The sequence below is a fragment of the Protopterus annectens genome, chromosome 4.part0 (assembly GCF_019279795.1).
Source record: "Protopterus annectens isolate FY-2018-M chromosome 4.part0, PAN1.0, whole genome shotgun sequence".
Taxonomy (NCBI): Eukaryota; Metazoa; Chordata; order Ceratodontiformes; family Protopteridae; genus Protopterus; species Protopterus annectens.
In genome coordinates, this window is record NC_056733.1 from 876528449 (window position 1) to 876546917 (window position 18469).

At 42.5% G+C, this 18469-nt stretch overlaps 1 protein-coding gene across 2 annotated transcripts in view; it reads right to left on the bottom strand.

Annotated features, from left to right (window-relative positions):
* The window catches only part of LOC122799642 (glutathione hydrolase 5 proenzyme-like), a 739199-nt gene that overhangs the window by 269132 nt on the left and 451598 nt on the right, over positions 1-18469 (bottom strand). For both annotated transcript variants that reach the window (XM_044068836.1, XM_044068835.1), the window contains exon 5: positions 2237-2394. In XM_044068836.1, the coding sequence (XP_043924771.1) occupies positions 2237-2394 (158 nt within the window). The remainder of the gene's footprint in view (positions 1-2236; positions 2395-18469) is intronic.

Consider the following 18469-nt stretch of genomic DNA (forward strand, 5'->3'; position numbering starts at 1 on the left):
GTTGTGTACAGCAAGCACGGGAGAGTCAAGAGAGTCAGAAGTTGTTGGAACAACAGGTGCAGTATTACCCAGTACAGAACAACCTTTTATCTGTGGCCTCGGTTCCGCCATGTTGTATGTAACCAAAAACTGTGCAAAAATAAGTCTCTGCTATGCACTCTTCCCAGAATCCTTCGGTTTGATCAAAACTCTATGGTTACAGTACAGGCAGGCTAGCTGCTCGGCAGAGTAAACATTGGCTCTAGGTGATTTGGTCATATTGGGGTTACAGTATAGGCAGGCTAGCCATTCGGCAGAGTAAACATCGGCTCTAGGTGATTTGGTCATATTGGGGTTACAGTATAGGCACGCTAGCTACTCGGCAGAGTAGACATCGGCTCTAGGTGATTTGGTCATATTGGGGTTACAGTATAGGCAGGCTAGCTACTCGGTGGAGTAAACATCGGCTCAAGATCATTTGGTCATATTGGGGTTACAGTACAGGGAGGCTAGCTACTCAGTGGTGTAAACATTGGCTCTAGGGGATTTGGTCATATTGGGGTTACAGTATAGGCAGGCTAGCTACTCAATGGAGTAAACATTGGCTCTAGGGGATTTGGTCATATTGGAGTTACAGTATAGGCAGGCTAGCTACTCGGCGGAGTAAACATCAGCTCTAGGGGATTTGGTCATATTGGGGTTACAGTATAGGCAGGCTAGCTACTCAGTGGTGTAAACATTGGCTCTAGGGGATTTGGTCATATTGGGGTTACAGTATAGGCAGGCTAGCTACTCAATGGAGTAAACATTGGCTCTAGGGGATTTGGTCACATTGGGGTTACAGTATAAGCAGGCTAGCTACTCGGCAGAGTAAACATCGGCTCTAGGTGATTTGGTCATATTGGGGTTACAGTATAGGCACGCTAGCTACTCGGCAGAGTAGACATCGGCTCTAGGTGATTTGGTCATATTGGGGTTACAGTATAGGCAGGCTAGCTACTCGGTGGAGTAAACATTGGCTCAAGATCATTTGGTCATATTGGGGTTACAGTACAGGGAGGCTAGCTACTCAGTGGTGTAAACATTGGCTCTAGGGGATTTGGTCATATTGGGGTTACAGTATAGGCAGGCTAGCTACTCAATGGAGTAAACATTGGCTCTAGGGGATTTGGTCATATTGGAGTTACAGTATAGGCAGGCTAGCTACTCGGCGGAGTAAACATCAGCTCTAGGGGATTTGGTCATATTGGGGTTACAGTATAGGCAGGCTAGCTACTCAGTGGTGTAAACATTGGCTCTAGGGGATTTGGTCATATTGGGGTTACAGTATAGGCAGGCTAGCTACTCAATGGAGTAAACATTGGCTCTAGGGGATTTGGTCATATTGGGGTTACAGTATAAGCAGGCTAGCTACTCGGCGGAGTAAACATCAGCTCTAGGGGATTTGGTCATATTGGGGTTACAGTATAGGCAGGCTAGCTACTCGGCGGAGTAAACATTGGCTCTAGGGGATTTGGTCATATTGGGGTTACAGTATAGGCAGGCTAGCTACTCAGTGGAGTAAACATCAGCTCAAGATGATCTGGTCATATTTGGGTTACAGTGTAGGCAGGCTAGCTACTCGGAGTAAACATCGGCTCTAGGTGATTTGGTCATATTGGGGTTACAGTATAGGCAGGCTACTACTCGGTGGAGGAAACATCGGCTCCAGGGGATTTGGTCATACTGGGGTTACAGTACAGGCAGGCTAGCTACTCGGTGGAATAAACATCGGCTCTAGGGGATTTGGTCATATTGGGGTTACAGTATAGGCAGGCTTTCTACTCGGCGGAGTAAACATTGGCTCTAGGGGATTTGGTCATATTGGGGTTACAGTATAGGCAGGCTAGCTACTCGGCGGAGTAAACATCGGCTCTAGGGGATTTGGTCATAGTGGGGTTACAGTGTTAATGCAGCTACACAAAAGGATCAAATTTACATTAGCAGCACGGACCAGATGCAGCTTCACTCACAGTAAAAATTACTGAACAGTGCTAACCATCAGTTAAAAGTCATTACTGAGGTACACTAACTATATATACCTGTCTTGCATTTATTCACCAGAATAAATGTCTGTTTTAGCTTATATCTGTGACTATATGGTACTCTGTGCAGTCAAAATATACCTCTGACACAGACATTTAGCCAGATCCTAAGACTGATAAGCATTTGGCAGGAGCATCGGCACAATCTGGGGCATTTACAGTTTATAGGTTACCTTGTTTCTGCAAGTCTTTCACCATTTGTTCAGCCAAATATCCACTGTAGAATTCCTGTGCTCCATTCTCTGCTATGCTTTTCAAAGTACGTGCAAGCTCTGGGTACTTTATCAGTTCTCCTTCTTTTAAGGGTCTTCCATCTTTACAGAACTGTGGACTGAAAAATCAGAAATTATGTTCTCTGGGACATAAAGTGTACTGTATGTTGTATTCCATCACTCAGTCTTTCACACTGCCACAAATCTGACCCAGCACTAATATCTCTGTTCTACAGGGCCAGAGGCCAGGCTATGTTCATGCATAAACTGGACATGAATATTTATCCTGTTGCTGAACAAGTTAGTAGTACTGCCTACTGATAGACATAACTCAAAGCCTAGTGACGTCACCAGGTGTTTCTACAGTTACATCCTATTGATGCCTCTAGGTGTCAATAATTGTTCATATTTGCACTAATAATTTCAAAATCATGTTACACACGGTATTAGAAGATTAAATTTTAAAGCTTACACAATTGTAAATGCAACTGTATTGATATTTCAACTCTATCTAATACAGATAAAGGGAGACTAAATATCATATGTATACTATTTGCATTACAACATTGTTCATATTTCTCAAAATACATCAACAATTAACTGACACAGACAAAACTGCTTAGCTTCAACTGAAAGCTCACAGCCACATGAAAACAATGCTTCTGGCAGTGTGTGCGTTGCTTGAATAGTTAATGAGATACTGTAAGCGGTTTATACATTACATAATTCATATTTGCTGTGGTTACTGTGGGTTATAAAATCCAGTTTAAGACCTAGAATGTAATGAATGAAACTATTGTACAGGTTACTTTGTACTGAACCATTTGCCATTTAAAATTTTCTAGTAACACCTATAGTTTTAAGAGATATGAATATTTGGAACTGTGAGACAATAACTTAATTTTTTTAAAGGTTCAGGCCATGACCACTGGGAGTTTCAGTACAAACTCAAAAGAGCTCCAGTGGAGGGAATATGTTAATGGGGAGAAAGCACCCAAAGGTCACTTTCAGAAAAGTACATGCCTACTCCAGCACAGAATGATCCAATATGCAATTCACTTAAAAAAAAAAAACTTGGTTAGTAGTATTTTAGGAGTGCATTTTGGTTTAGCAGGATCTCTCAACATGCCGCTCTCTTATTTTGAAGAGATGTGGAAGGAGCAAACCCACAAATTAAAAAAATGGTAAAACAAGAAATACACAATTTGAAGAGAAGAGGTAACATGAACCAGAAGATATAATTTTGAAAAGAAAGTCACCACTAAGGAAAAATAAAACTTGGCAATGCTGAATGTTTCCTTACACTGGAGATGAGCTAAATCGGCTGCAGGCAAACCTTGCACCAGTGATGAAAAGAGGCAGTCACATCACAGCCTTATTTTTTTTTTCTTCCTGATTTCTGGCATACTTGAGTAGATTTGTTGACTGTCATTAATGACAACCTTGTGATTAAGAAAGAATTCCTTCAATTTACATAAACTGCAGCTGCTACAAGGTGCGGTTTACATGAACACATAAAATCCAATTCAAAGACAAATGTAGAAACAACAACTAAGAACTCGTTACCACACACACACACACACACACACACACTCTGTGACACTCGCAGATGATCTGTCCCATTCACCCACACACAAACACAAATAACAATGCGTATATATCCCCACTTACAATACCAATCTCCTACATAACCCTTGTACTGAGACCACCCAGACAGACACAGAGTCACTGGATACCATTCATACTCCTGCAGACAGACAGACAGACACACACTCACGCACACACACACACATGCACATACAGTCACACACACCCCATCGCTACTTCTTCATTGAACTTTCTGACACTTACGTGCAGCGTGGTCTCTCCCACTGGAAAAAATAGTAGAACATGATATTTTGGTGTAAATCCCTTCCCTACAGTAATTTCTGGGAGGGATAGCACATAGCTTAAAGTCAAACTACAGCAATACTGGTGTATATGCAAGGCAGTCAAAAAGTGAGAAACAAACAGCAATAATAAATTTAAGAAAGTAATTCTCAAGGGCATTCAAAAGATTTACATTACACAAAATCTGTAAAGGGGTAGTCAGTCACTTTCTGTATGGATTCAGTTTTTATCCAGTTTACTTTTTTTCCATGTTTCTGGTTATGAATGCTGAAATAACTTCTGATGATAGACTGAACTACAAGCCAAATTTAAACACTGAGATTCAAAACATTAATCACTGCTGCTTTCTGTGTGAACACTATCATTAAAGCATCACTTGTAACACTTGCTTTGCACTGTGACTAATTTCACATATGGTGATGGACAGGTTGACAGACAAGATCAGATAGGAGTTCCCGTGGACTATGATGTTTGCAGATGACATTGTGATCTGTAGTGAGAGTAGGGAACAGATGGAGACGACCCTGGAGAAGTGGAGATATGCTCTAGAGAGGAGAGAAATGAAGGTCAGCAGGACTAAGACAGAATATATGTGTGTTAATGAGAGGAATGGTGAGGGTGCAGTGAGTAGAGGTGGCGAAGGTGGATGAGTTTAAGTACTTGGGATCAACAGTTCAGAGTAATGGTGAGTGTAGAAGAGAGTACAGGCAGGATGGAGTGGGTGGAGAAGAGTGTCAGGAGTGATTTGTGACAGACGAGTACCAGTAAGAGTGAAAGGGAAGGTCTACCAGAGGGGAGTGAGACCAGCTAAGTTATATGGGTTGGAGACAGTGGCACTGACAAAAAGGCAGGAGTCAGAGCTTGACGTGGCAGAGTTGAAGATGTTAAGATTTGCTCTGGGTGTGAAGAGGATGGACAGGATTAGGCATAAGTATATTAGAGGGTCAGCCCAGGTTGAAAGGCTTGGAGACAAAGCCAGAGAGGTAAGATTACGTTGGTTTGGACATGTGCTGAGGAGGGATGCAGAGTATATTGGGAAAAAGATGCTAAGGATGAAGCTGCCAGGTAACAGGAAAAGAGGGAGGCCTAAGATAAGGTTTATGGTTGATCTGTTGTGGCGACCCCTAAGAGGAGGAGGAGGAGAAGAAGAAGAAGAAGAAGAAGAAGGAGAAGGAGAAGGAGAAGGAGAAGAAGAAGAAGTAGAAGAAGAAGAAGAAGAAGAAGAAGAAGAAGGAGAAGGAGAAGAAGAAGAAGATGCATTACCTATAGGTTCATAGGCAGGTACTAGGCTATCGGCCCAAGGGCCTACGTAAGCCTAGCCAACAAGGTACCCTGGCTTACGCCACCCAAGAAAGTTATTTTCCTGTGCCACTGTTGAGCAGAGACACAGAAGTGATCCCCAGGGTGTATTTCCTATTTCCCATCCACTCATAAAGATTTTTCTTGAAGAGTGCTAATGAAGAACTTTGCTTGACATAGATGGGTAGCCTGTTCCAGAGTATGGGAAGTCTCTGGGACAGGAATCTATCCCTCCAGCATGTTCTGTTTATTGTGGTGACAAGGTTTAGGTCCCTAGAGTGTGTAGCTTGGAAGGATTGGGATTTGTTTAGGTGTAGCATGTCCAATAGCTCTGGATTTGACATAGCTTTATATGTTAGGCAGAGATCACCTCGGAGTAGGCGATATGCTACAGAGTAAAGCTGGAGTTTTTTGAGGCGATCAGTGTAGGGCATTTGTTTGAGGCCAGTAATCCTCTTTGTGAGGTATTTCTGTGGCCTTTCCAGCTGCTGCAGATGTCTTGTGAGGTACATTCCAAGAGGGGCGCTGTACTCTATAATGGGTCTAATGAGTGTCGCGTAGAGGGGAAACATGACCTCTTTTTTTCTGGATGAGAACCCTTTTATGATGAGGTGTGCCACGTAGAAGGACTTCCTGACTACTGTGGTGATGTGACTATCAAAGAAGAGACTACTGTCCACCTGGGTCCCAAGGTCTCTTATCACACATTCGGTATATTCAGTATATTTCTGCCTATGTGGTAGTTCATGGGTACAGAGTTTTTACCAAAGGGGATGACACTGCACTTTTTGGCACTGAGCTTGAGGCCATGGCTCTGACACCAGGCATCTGTCTCAGTGAGGCCCTTCTGTAGGATGTCCACATCATTTGGGGACTTGACTATGGCTCCTAGTTTTCAGTCATCTGCAGACTTCGTTAGCCAGAGGCCTTCTGTGTTAGCCTGTACTTCAGAGAAGTAGATACCAAATATGAGAGGTCCCAGGACAGAACCCTGTGGTACTCCACTTGTCACTGCTTTGAGGTCAGATTTGGAGTCTGCAACTTTTACAGTGTGGGTTCTGTCAGTGAGCCAGTTGGCAACCCATCTTGTGACATAGGGATTTATCCCTAGTTTAGTGAGTTTAGCTATAATTCCAGAATGGAGGATGGTGTCGAAAGCCTTGGCGAGGTTAAGATAGGCTGTGTGAACCACCTTACCCTCATCTATCGCTTTAGTGACTGCCTCAAAGAAGTCGATCAGGTTCAGGAGGCATGATCTGCCTTTCACAAACCCGAACTGGGTGGGATCCAGAGTTTGGAGGTTACCAATGTCTTTGTTTATGAGTTCCATGATGATACGTTCCATGGCCTTGCAGACCAGGCTCATCAGGCTAATAGGTTGATAGCTCCCGGGATCAGTGGTGGCTCCCCCTTTGTGGAGTGGGATAACTGTTGCTGTGTGCCATTAAGTGGGCACAAAGCCTGATGCGAGGCTACTGTTTGCCTTTAATTACATTTCTGAAGTAGCAGGGGTCCATGGCAGAAGGGGAACGATAAGTGATTTGTCAGTGGTATTCTGCTACTGAAGAGAACTTGTTTAACAGATAGCATCAGAGTTAATAGGATAAAGGTAGTGGCGAAAGGTGTAGTTAGTAGAACGTGCTATGAATGGTCATTTGTAGGCATTGACTATATTCATGACATTGTGTGCTGTCAATATTAAAACAAGTAACATTGACTCCATAAGGATGAAACAAAAAACAATAAAACCATTGCAAACAGCATACGTGCAGGGAGCAAGCCCCACTGGCACCTCCCACACCCTTTGCTAATTATATATACCAAATCCATGATTGCACTAAGTGGGGAAAAGGAAAAAAAAAAGTCCCTGCTGTACTGCAATCTCAGGTAACATACTGTCAGCTTTTTAGCGCTGCTGAAAAAGCTGGTAGCAAATAACATTGATGTTTTGTGTTTCAACCTCATGAGGGCAATGTTATGTGCTTCAATATTATAAGCACTGAACTTACTGAATGCATTGTTTAGGCATACCTCTCAAATGGCTCTGATTTTCAGGGCAATTTCTGATTTTGGCTCAAAATCAAGTCCCTCCTAAAACTGTTGATTTTGGGAGAAAAGGTGATGGATTAAACTTAATAAATCATTATAGTTTAGTTTTTTCATAGTTTTAGTACTAGGCTATCTGCCCTGGGACATTTGTAAGCCTAGCCATAGTGATGTGGCTTTTGCCACCCCATGAAATGGTACAAAAATTAACAGAATAAATTTAGAATAATGTGCCTCTGTCTAGTAGTGACACAATGAAGGTCCCCTTATATAATAGAATTAGTTTACTGAGCCCCTGTCTAGCAGTGACACAGATGTGACCCCTGGGGTAAACTTACGATCTCCCATCCACTCATCAAGATTTCTCTTGAAGAGAGTCAGTGAGGGGCTCTGCCTAATATGAACTGGGATCTTGTTCCAAAGCATGGGAAGCCTCTGGGTTATGAATCTATCCCTCCAGCATGTCCTATTCATACTTGTGCCGAGGTTTAAGTCTTTAGCTCTTGTGGTCCTGATGGATTTGGATTTTTTGAGGTGGAGCATGTCCATCAGATCCTGATTGGACATGGCCTTGTACGTCAGGCAGAGATCACCTCTGAGCAGGCGATATGCTACTGAATAGAGCTGAAGTTTCTTTAGTCTGGCAGAATAAGACATATGTTGGAGACCCTTGATCCTCTTGGTGAGGTACTTTTTTGGTCTCTCCAGCTGTTGCAAATACCGGGTGAGGTACATACCAAATGGGGCATTGTACTCAATTATGGGTCTGATGAGGGAGGAGTATAGGGGTACAATGACATCCTTGGATCTGGATGTGAATCCCTTCATGATGAGGTGTGCAAGGTAGAATGTTTTTCTAACCACTTTGGCAATGTGGGTGTCAAATGAGAGGTCGCTGTCGACTTGGGTCCCTAGGTCTCTGATTACTTTTTCCATACTCAGTGGGTTGCTGTCTATGTGATAATTTGTGGGTACTTTGTTTTTCCCAAAGGGGATGACTATACATTTTTTGGCATTTAGTTTAAGGCCGTGACTCCGGCACCAGTTGTCCGTTTCTGTGAGGCCTTTTTGTAGGATATATGTGTCCACTGGTGTATCGACTATGGCGCCTAGTTTGCAGTCATCTGCGAACTTTGTCAGCCACAACCCTCCCATGTTTGCTTTAACATCTGAGAAATAAATGCCGAACAAGAGGAGTCCCAGGACAGATCCCTGTGGGACACCACTTGTGACTGGCTTTGAGTCTGACATTGCTCCAGCGATTTTAACTTTATGGGTTCTGTCCTTTAGCCAGTTTGCAACCCATCTAGTGACATAAGGGTTTACATTTAAGCTGTTGAGCTTATCTATGATGCCTGAGTGGGGTATTGTGTCGAATGCCTTAGCCAAGTCCAGGTAGGCTGTATGGACTGCTTTTCCTTCATCAATGGCTCTAGTGACTGTTTCGAAAAAGTCAACCAGGTTCAAAAGGCAGGATCTGCCCTTTACAAAGCCGAACTGGGTGGGGTCAAGTGTCTGTAGGTCCCCTATGTCTCTGTTTATGAGTTCCATAATGATTCTTTCCATAGCTTTGCAGACCAGGCTGGTTAAGCTTATGGGGCGGTAGTTCCCAGGGTCTGTAGAGGTACCCCCTTTGTAGAGTGGGGCCACTGTTGCTGTACGCCAGTGTTCAGGTACATATCCTGTAGTAAGGCTAAGGTTAAATAGCATTTTTATGTGCGGGTTTAGCTCCTCTTGGAGTTCACGTAGCACGCAACCCGGGATACTGTCAGGCCCCATTGATGCTGTGTTTTTAGCTTTGTTGAGGGCGGTTCTCACTTGGACATCTGAGATGACAGGGAGATTACATTCAGCTGGGATAAGTATTTCTTCTTTTGGGGCTGAGGGAGGGGAGAAATTTGCACTGAACTTGTGAGCCAGAATGTTGGCAATATCTGTGGGTTCAGTGTATTTTTTGTTGTTGTGAACTAACTCTGAGCATATCTGAGGGTTTCCGCCCAGGTTTCTAACATAGCTGTAGAAGGCTTTGTGGTTATCTTTATTGTCCTTAGCGATTTTTCTCTCAAAGTTGGCCTTGGATGTTTTTATGAGAGAACGTAGTTTTCTGCTAATGTTGATCAGAGATGTCTTCCCTTTATGGGATTTTGCTTTGACGTGCAGTAGCTTCCTTCTTTTGTTATACAAATTGTTAATGGCTGAGGTCCACCAGACAGGACGCTTGCCTTTGGTGGAGAGGGACTTGGATTTATTTGGGATTGCATGATCCATGCATTCTTGGAGATGTCCATAGAAAGCATTTGTGAAGGATTCGGCATTGTGGGATGTGGTATCCACTGGCCCAGTGGGCTTAAAGGATACCATCTCAGTCTTAAGAAGAGTGAAGTCTGCTTTCGAGAAGTTTTTCACTGTGGTCTTTTGTGCTGGGGGTGGAGGTGGGATATGTATATCCAGGGTGATTAGTTTGTGGTCAGATCTCACTAGTGAGGGGTATACTTCCGGTGTGGAGCATTTTGTCCCCATGTTTGTGATGATTAGGTCTAGTATATTATCTCCCCTAGTGGGAGAGGTGACTAGTTGTTCCAGTGCATTTGAATTTATGAATTCCAGGAACCTTTGGGCTAGGGTGTTAGGGCTAGAATAATGTACCCAATCTATGTTTGGGTAGTTGAAGTCTCCCAGTATGATGGTATTTTGTGATACATTCATATCCTCCAATGTCTTCAGGAAGGCTGAGTGGGGTTCCTGAGATTGGGAGGGTGGTCTGTAACATGCTACCAGTTGTATAGCAGTTTTGCCTATGGTTAGTTGCACCTGTATGGTCTCTGATGCTTCATGTGTTGCTACTAACCTGGAAGTATGGGTGTCCTTGATGAATATGGACACTCCCCCTCCCTTTGTGGTTCGGCCTGGGTTTGGGGGCCGAAAAGCATGATACGAGGTATAGCCTGGTAGTGCTGGGGTGCTCTCAGGAGCCTTGAACCAGGTTTCAGTTACTGCACAGACGTCTATGTTCTCCATGCTGAGGAGTGCATCGAGTGCCTGCATCTTGAGATTTAGACTTCTGGCGTTGAGCAGCATTACCCTTAGTTTTTTTCCATTTTTGTTTTCTAAGGAGGTGGGTTTGTCTTTTGAGCCTTGCCTAAAAAAGGCACTATGTGGGGTGGCAAGAGCCTTAGCCAATATCCAGAAGCCCAGTGGTGACAGGTGTAAGCCATCCCTTGTGAAGCAGCGTGGCTTGTCCAACATGTCATCCCAGGCAGACAGACATTGGATCCCCTTAGAATGACACCAGTACTTGAGCCGATTATTAAAGCTGATCATCTTGTCTTTGTATTGTGGCATCATTCTTGGTGAGGGCAAGATGCTGCTCAGGGTCAGGGTCATACCAGCCTGGGCTGCATAATTGGAGAGCTCCTCTAATTTGAGTTATAGACTTATTTTTCTTCAGAAAATGTGTGTTAATTCAAATTGTCTTATTTTGCCATCTTCTCAAGTTAATAGCACTACTCTTTTAGGAGAGAGAGCCCGTGATTATTTCTGGATTTATCCCAGGTTATTCAGGTAAGGGGTTCATCACTATGCAGGTAAGTGGTAGGAGGGGTTTCATAAGGTAATAAATTACTTCTACTAACCAGCGTTTGCTATTTGTTAGTGACAATCACCGTCTTCAGAGTGTAAACTGAGAGGTCACTGTCTGACAGATTACAAGCAATAAAATATTTTTCTGGACCCTGACAGAGTTACAGGACTCAAAGAAAAAGTGAAGGTTAGCAAACTGTTGAGGTACATAGTCAATCTATTTAAAGAAAGCAATAATGAAAAGACATGCATCCGACTTCTACAGAGAACAAGGGTCGACATCTATAACTACTTCCTTACCTGTCTCCACAGGTAAAACTAATAACTCAAGTTCCACGGGAACAGAAAACATGCCCAGTAATTTTCTACATGAGTATAAAGGTGAGATAATTTATTCCTATCAGCCATGTTAAACAGAATGTCGACATGTATACACATCTCTGACCTACGGCGATACCAGGCTGAACTAGTAGTACTAATTTACAATGTAAAGGTCACACAGGTCACATCAGACCAACACAGTTTTAGTCCCATCAGCCTCACGTGTGCTCTGTTTAAAATCATGCAGAAAGTCTTAAAGAATTTTATTCAAAGTGACAAAGGGGTACCCATGGAACAGTATGGGATTGTTAAGGGAAGAGTCTACAGACTGTATCTCATGGCACTTTCTAAAAAAGTTACAGGTGCACTATGATGAAGGACTGATAGTGCATGTTGCTTATTTTGACCTTGTTAAGGCAGGTGATACCACCTCACATAAGGGAATTACTAACAAACTGGAAGGATTCAAAGAGGCAGTAAATGTCAATTCATATGAGGGACTAACATGGTCAACTAAGGATAAATAAATCAAAAACTTCAATGGTTAAAGCATTGGTTAAGCAGGACGATATATTAGATCATGGTGTATTTGTGTGTGCCTGTGTGGGGGGGAGCACATTTAACACAAAGGGGTTATTAGTTTTGTCCAGAGGGCAAAGTGCTGGGAGATCTTGATTTTGAAAGTATTATTCTCTGATAAATGGGCTAATCATAATCAAATGTGCCAATGACTGCAAATTTGGCAACAACAAATCTTTCCTAGCTGTAAGTAGCTCATAAAACTCCACCAGAAACTCACTCAACTCTTCCTGCATCTTCATTCCACTAGAGTTAAAACTTACAGAAAACAGCAAACGCTTTAAATGTCTGCTGAAACAGCACCTGCAAGGCTCATGGCTCTGCTCTTGCCTTACACCTAGATAATTTGTGATCCTGAAGAAAATACAAGCTGCAGTACCTCTGACAAAACAATACCTGCTCTGTACTAAATTCCCATATGGTGATTACTTCACTTTCCCTTCCATCTACTACTGTAAACATTTAACTGATTGATGGCTGCGGTGGTGCAGCGGTTAGCATTGTCGCCTCACAGCAAGAGGTTCTCCAGTTTGATTCTCGGCTGGAGGGCCTTCTGTGCGGAGTCTGCATGTCCTCCCTGCGGTCAAGTGAATTTAAAGACATAAAGGTAGGTGCAAGCATGTGTGGGTGGGCCTTCTTTGAAGGCTAGGTGCCGGGCTAGCAACTCGACACAGTAAAAATTCACTGCCAATCATTAGCGGACTGGAGTTCTTCTGTGGCGACCCCTAACCGGGAAAAGCCAAAAGACAGTTTATTAACTACCTACATCTACTTAATCCACACCCTCTCTCATTGTACCGCTATTTACTAATTTCAACCCACATGTCAATCTGTCTCCACATGTTTTTCTTTCTATTTTTGTCTGCTACAACCTTATACAAATGCACAAGTAATCTCTTATTTTATCTTCTTCCTATAATTACAAATTGTATGATACAAAGTTAGCATTAAGAATCTGTTGCACCTAATTTTGTATATAAAAATGTATATATGACCAAGATGAAAATATTATATACAATGCAGAAAATGAAAATATCCTGTATGTGAATATTGCAGCTTTTCTCCACTGGCCTCCCCTGAAAAAGGGTATCGATCCCAGTCAACAAAGATGAATAAATAAATAAATATAGAATACGTACACACACGTGTATATATATATATATATATATATATATATATATATATATATATATATATATATATATATATATATATAGATATATATAGATATATAGATATATATCTATCTATCTATATGTATATATATGTGTATATATATATAGATATGTATACACGCACACACACACACACACACACACACACACACACACACACACACACACATACATACATATAAATATATTTCTTCAATAAAAAGATGCTACATTTCTCAAGATGGTCTACAAAAACATATAGCTTTGGAGTAGTAATGTGTCAGTATATGCGGCAGCATGAGACTTCAGGTGGCACTTAATGATTACAAAATACATGATTAAATTACACTAATTCATACCATATCACTCCAATATACATTAAGGATCTAGGCAGGATGATAGTTTAAACGATGACCACTGTATATCCACTCAAGTCAGAAAAAAGCAAATTCTACAGTCCACCAAATTCTAAGTGGCAGCATGTTTAGTCACTTCAGAGAGCTCAATATACTATTTTAACACATCTATCTAAATGTCTGATGTTCCAGAGAATGGGAATTCTCTGAGAAATGTATTTTATTTATTTATTTTACTTTTTTTTTACCGGGAAATTCTGACTGGACACAGGTCCTTTTTCAGCAGAGGCCCAGGGAGAAAAACTCCAACAAAAAATTTACAAAAATTGACAAGAATGCAGCAATAACAAATTACAAAACTTGACAAGAACATATGATAGACCTAATACAGTAGAATTTTTAAATGTTGGTGATACATGTATGATTGACATGTATTACTAGAGTTAGACATACTGTTATAAAATGCAAACTTTTCTGAAGGAATGCACATTATACAGTTAAATCGCTCTAAACAATGCAAGATACAGATTCAAAACACAATTAGCTGACGGTACTGGGAAGTTTCTGAAATCTCATGGTTAGCAGCAGTGGCTGCTATATAACTATATAAAATAACTGTAACCTTAATTAAATACGCTGCCCTGGGTGCCAAACAATCATTATGAGAGTCCAAGCAAGACAAAATAAGTGTAGAAGAAAAAAAATATTTCAATGCATTGGCTGCATGACAGCTTACTTAATATCTACATGGAAACTAAAAGGTTGTGAGGCATGAAAAAATAAATTACTTTTTAAATACATTACTGGAATGCCAGTCAAAATCATTTATAAGAAAAACAAGCAGCACTCAACTCAAACTACTTCTTCGTCAACTGCAGTTCTAATTATAATTTATATTCAGCTTTATTAAAGTACCAAGTAACATCTGAAAGCAGCAATCTCTGTGATACCCCCTGTGACGACCGTGCCCTGACCCAGCAATCAATGAGCCTCAATCCTCACCACTAACACCAGGGAGGTCGTCTCCTAGAGGAGGAAAGGATAACTAATACACACAGTAAAGTACAATTTCCCTTAAGTGCACACAGAGATCACAGCCAGTTTGGGGCTGGCTGCTCCCTTGCTCACCAGGTCACCAATAACACTTCCCACTGGCACAGCTATAGGGTCCAGGTCTCAGCCTAGCTGGGCAAGCTAGAACCTCCAGTGCCCTCTCTGTCCAACCAGCTCTTCAGGTCCCTGTCCAAGTAGCTGACACAACACACACACATTTTGATATAAGTATTTATACAACTTCACCGACACTCCTGGGAAAGGCTGACACAGATTCTCCAGCTGTGCCCCTTTACCCAGACTATACGGTAGTAATTACTGCCACCATCCAGTTAATAATATCAGCTACTAAAAGACCCTTAAAGGGGTGTCCAATTATTACTGTGCAATATTAATATCCAATGGTAATGCGACTATACAGTCTAAGGCTTATTGGAAGGGCTTAGACAATAAACTCTATAAATATATAATGTACTCTAAAGCATACTTCATCTCTATACAAACCAGCCACAGGTAGAAGGTTTTAAAAATATTTAATAATAAATAATTAAAACACAAGACAAATCTACTACACTACATAGATATCTAAAAGTTCACAGATCACACAGAAACTTAAAATAATATCGTAGGAAAGATATGATTATACAGAAAAATACTTATTCTAACTTTCTAATCTTAGAGAAAACACAGTTCTACAATCCTACTTACATACATAAATAGCATAGGCAGTGCCGGTATGTATCCAAGATCAAAATGCTTCAGGTCTCTTGTGAGAAATAACATTTAAACATTACTAACAAACATGTCACTAAGGCCCTCCAAAAATTACATAATTTTTGACACTTAGGTTTTCCTAGTATTCATATTGCATCATCTTAACACCTGGTCTGAGTTCTCAGGCCACAAACTGCATTATTTAGCAATCTTACACCTCCTCAGAAACTTAAAACGATACAAGACATTTCACATGTATATGCTAACAGAAAGTAAAGCAATAAAAGCACCTTCCACATCTAAATTCTAGCCATAAACTTTAGCCTTAAAACAATGGGCATGACATCTTCATCCAGCCGCCCTCGGGCCGAATTCTAACATGAAAGGATACAACATGCTTCAATGGGCCAATAGAGTGCCATGTTGTCACATATTTTGCAGTTCCACATTTCACAGTGTTTTCCTACATTTAAAAAAACAAGCCTGTATTTACATTTATTTATACAGTTGATAGAATTATATATTAAATTCTATTTGACTAAGCTGGCAGCCTTTGCCCATCTCTCCCCAGTTGTCACATCTCTTCTTCCCCGGGGAACTCAAGCAAGTTTTTCAAGTGCCCCTTGAGAAACATCGCTTGAGAGCGTCAGGTCTATCTGGGTGTACCTCAACCCGTTCCCTGTCTTGAGAGCCCATCTGCATTGGTGTTGCTACTCCCACTGCGGTGCTGCACTGACATATCATATGCTTGCAACCCCAGGCTCCATCTTAGCAACTTGGCATTTTGCTGACTGGATCTGTTTAACCATGTTAGAGGGTTGTGATCTGTCATTACAATGAATTTTCTTCCATACAGTTAAGGCTGATGTTTTTGTAGTGCCCACACTATGGCTAGTCATTCTTTTTCTACTGCTGCATAGCATTCCTCCCTGGGTTGGAGCCTACGACTGAGATAAAACACTGGGTGCTCTTCTCCTTCTGAAGAAATCTGGCTAAGTACAGCCCTCACCCCATTGTATGAAGCATCCACATGCACAACAAAGTCTTTGCTGTAGTCTGGACTGGCTAACACAGGGGGTCCTCCCAAAGATTTCTTAAGCTTCTGAAATGCCTGCTCACATGCTGGGGTCCACACTACCTTATCTGGCCTGTTCTTCCTTATCAGGTCTGTGAGGGGAGCAGCTATGGTACTATAACTAGGAACAGACTTTCTATGGTACCCTGCTGTCCCCAAGAATGCCCTCACCTGCTTTTTGGTAACAGCTGCAGGCCCTGCCTGAATAGCTTCCACTTTGGCAGGTTCTGGAATTATCTTAACACTCCCCACTCTATGTCCTAGGTTGGAGACCTCTGCCATACCCACCTGACATTTGCTCGGCTTAATGGTCATCCCTGCCCTCTGAAGTCTGCTCAGCACCTCCCTGACATGCTGAAGGTTCTCTTGCCAGGAATGGCTGTAGATAGCAATATCATCCATGTAAGCAAGGGCAAACCCTTCTGCTAAAATATGATCTACCAGCCTTTGGAAAGTCGCTGGGGCATTCTTCATCCCAAAGGGCACCTTTGTGAACTCATAAAAGCCAAAAGGAGTCACAAAGGCTGACTTCTCTCTAGCACTGGGAGTCAGGGGCACCTGCTAGTAACCCATGGTAAGATCAATGGTTAAAAGATACTTAGCCCCACCCAACTGCCCTAGGGCCTCATCTGTCCTAGGCACTGTGTAAGCATCTGACTCTGTATGACTATTTAATTTCCTGTAATCCACACAGAACCTGGTGCTGCCATCCTTCTTTGGCACCAACACCAGTGGTGAGGCCCAGGGACTGTTGGACTCCTGAATCACCTCTATTTCCAACATTTCCTGTACCTCCTCCTTCAGAATCTGTTTGAATCTCTCAGGCACCCTATAAGAGGCCTGCCTGATAGGCCTTTGGGGTCCTGTATCCACCTGGTGCTGCACCAGGTGGGTGCTCCCTGGTTTCCCGGTGAATATGCCCCCAAACTCCTGCAACACTGCTCGGATTTCTGAAACCTGGGTAGGAGATAGCTGCTGGGACATTGCTACCCCTTCCACCGAGGTGTCAGCCCAAGCCTCACTGAGAAGATCAGTCCTCAGATCTCCCTCAGACTCCTCCTGCAGTCCACTGCAAATGCTCAGCACAAGGGTCTCCCTATCATGCTAAGGTTTCATCATGTTAACATGGTACAATCTGTGCCCCTGCCATCTGCCTAGCACTTCCACCATATAGTTAACATCACATACCTTTCTTACCACCTTGTAGGGTCCCACCCAAGCTGCTTGTAACTTGTTTTGTCTGACAGGAATGAGAACCATCACCTGCTGCCCTACAGCATACTCTCTAGCTCAAGCATTCCTGTCATACCTCACCTTTTTCTGTTGTGCTTCTACCAGGTTCTCCTGGGCCAGGCCCATGAATTCCCTGAGCCTTGTCCTGAGGTTCAGGACATATGCCACAATAGACTCCTTGTGAGACTTACACTCACCTTCCCACTCATCTCAAATTAAATCTAGAGGTCCCCTCACCCTATGCCCATACAGCAACTCAAAGGGTGAGAAACCTGTGGATTCCTGGGGAACCTCTCTGTAAGCAAACAACATATGGGGCAAATATTTGTCCCAATCCCTCTTAAACTGATCTGCAAATGCCCATAGCATGGACTTGATGGTAGAGTTTAACCTCTCAACAAGACCATTAGTCTGGGGATGGTAGGGGGTGGTCTTCGTGTGCTTCACCCCACAGGACCTCCACAGACAAGCCAGCAGGTCTGACATAAAATTGGCACCTCTGTCAGACAGTATTTCCTTTGGGAAACCTACCCTGCTGAAAATCTCTAGCAAAGCATTTGCCACCTTCTCGGCCTCAGTGGAGGACAAAGCCACTGCTCAGGGTATTGTGTAGCATAACCTACAATCACTAGGATATACTTTTTCCCTGTGGAACTTGGGGTACTCAGAGGACCCACAATAGCCATAGCTACCCTCTGAAATGGCTCCTCAATCACAGGCAAAGGCATCAAAGGAGTTCTCACCTTGTCTCCTGTCTTGCCTACCTTTTGGCACTGCTCACAGGTCCTGCAGTACCCTGTTACATCTCTGGAAATTCCAGGCCAATAGAAGTTTTGCATAATATGCCTCTTTGTACATTCTATGTCCATATGGCCTGCAAAGGGAATATCATGAG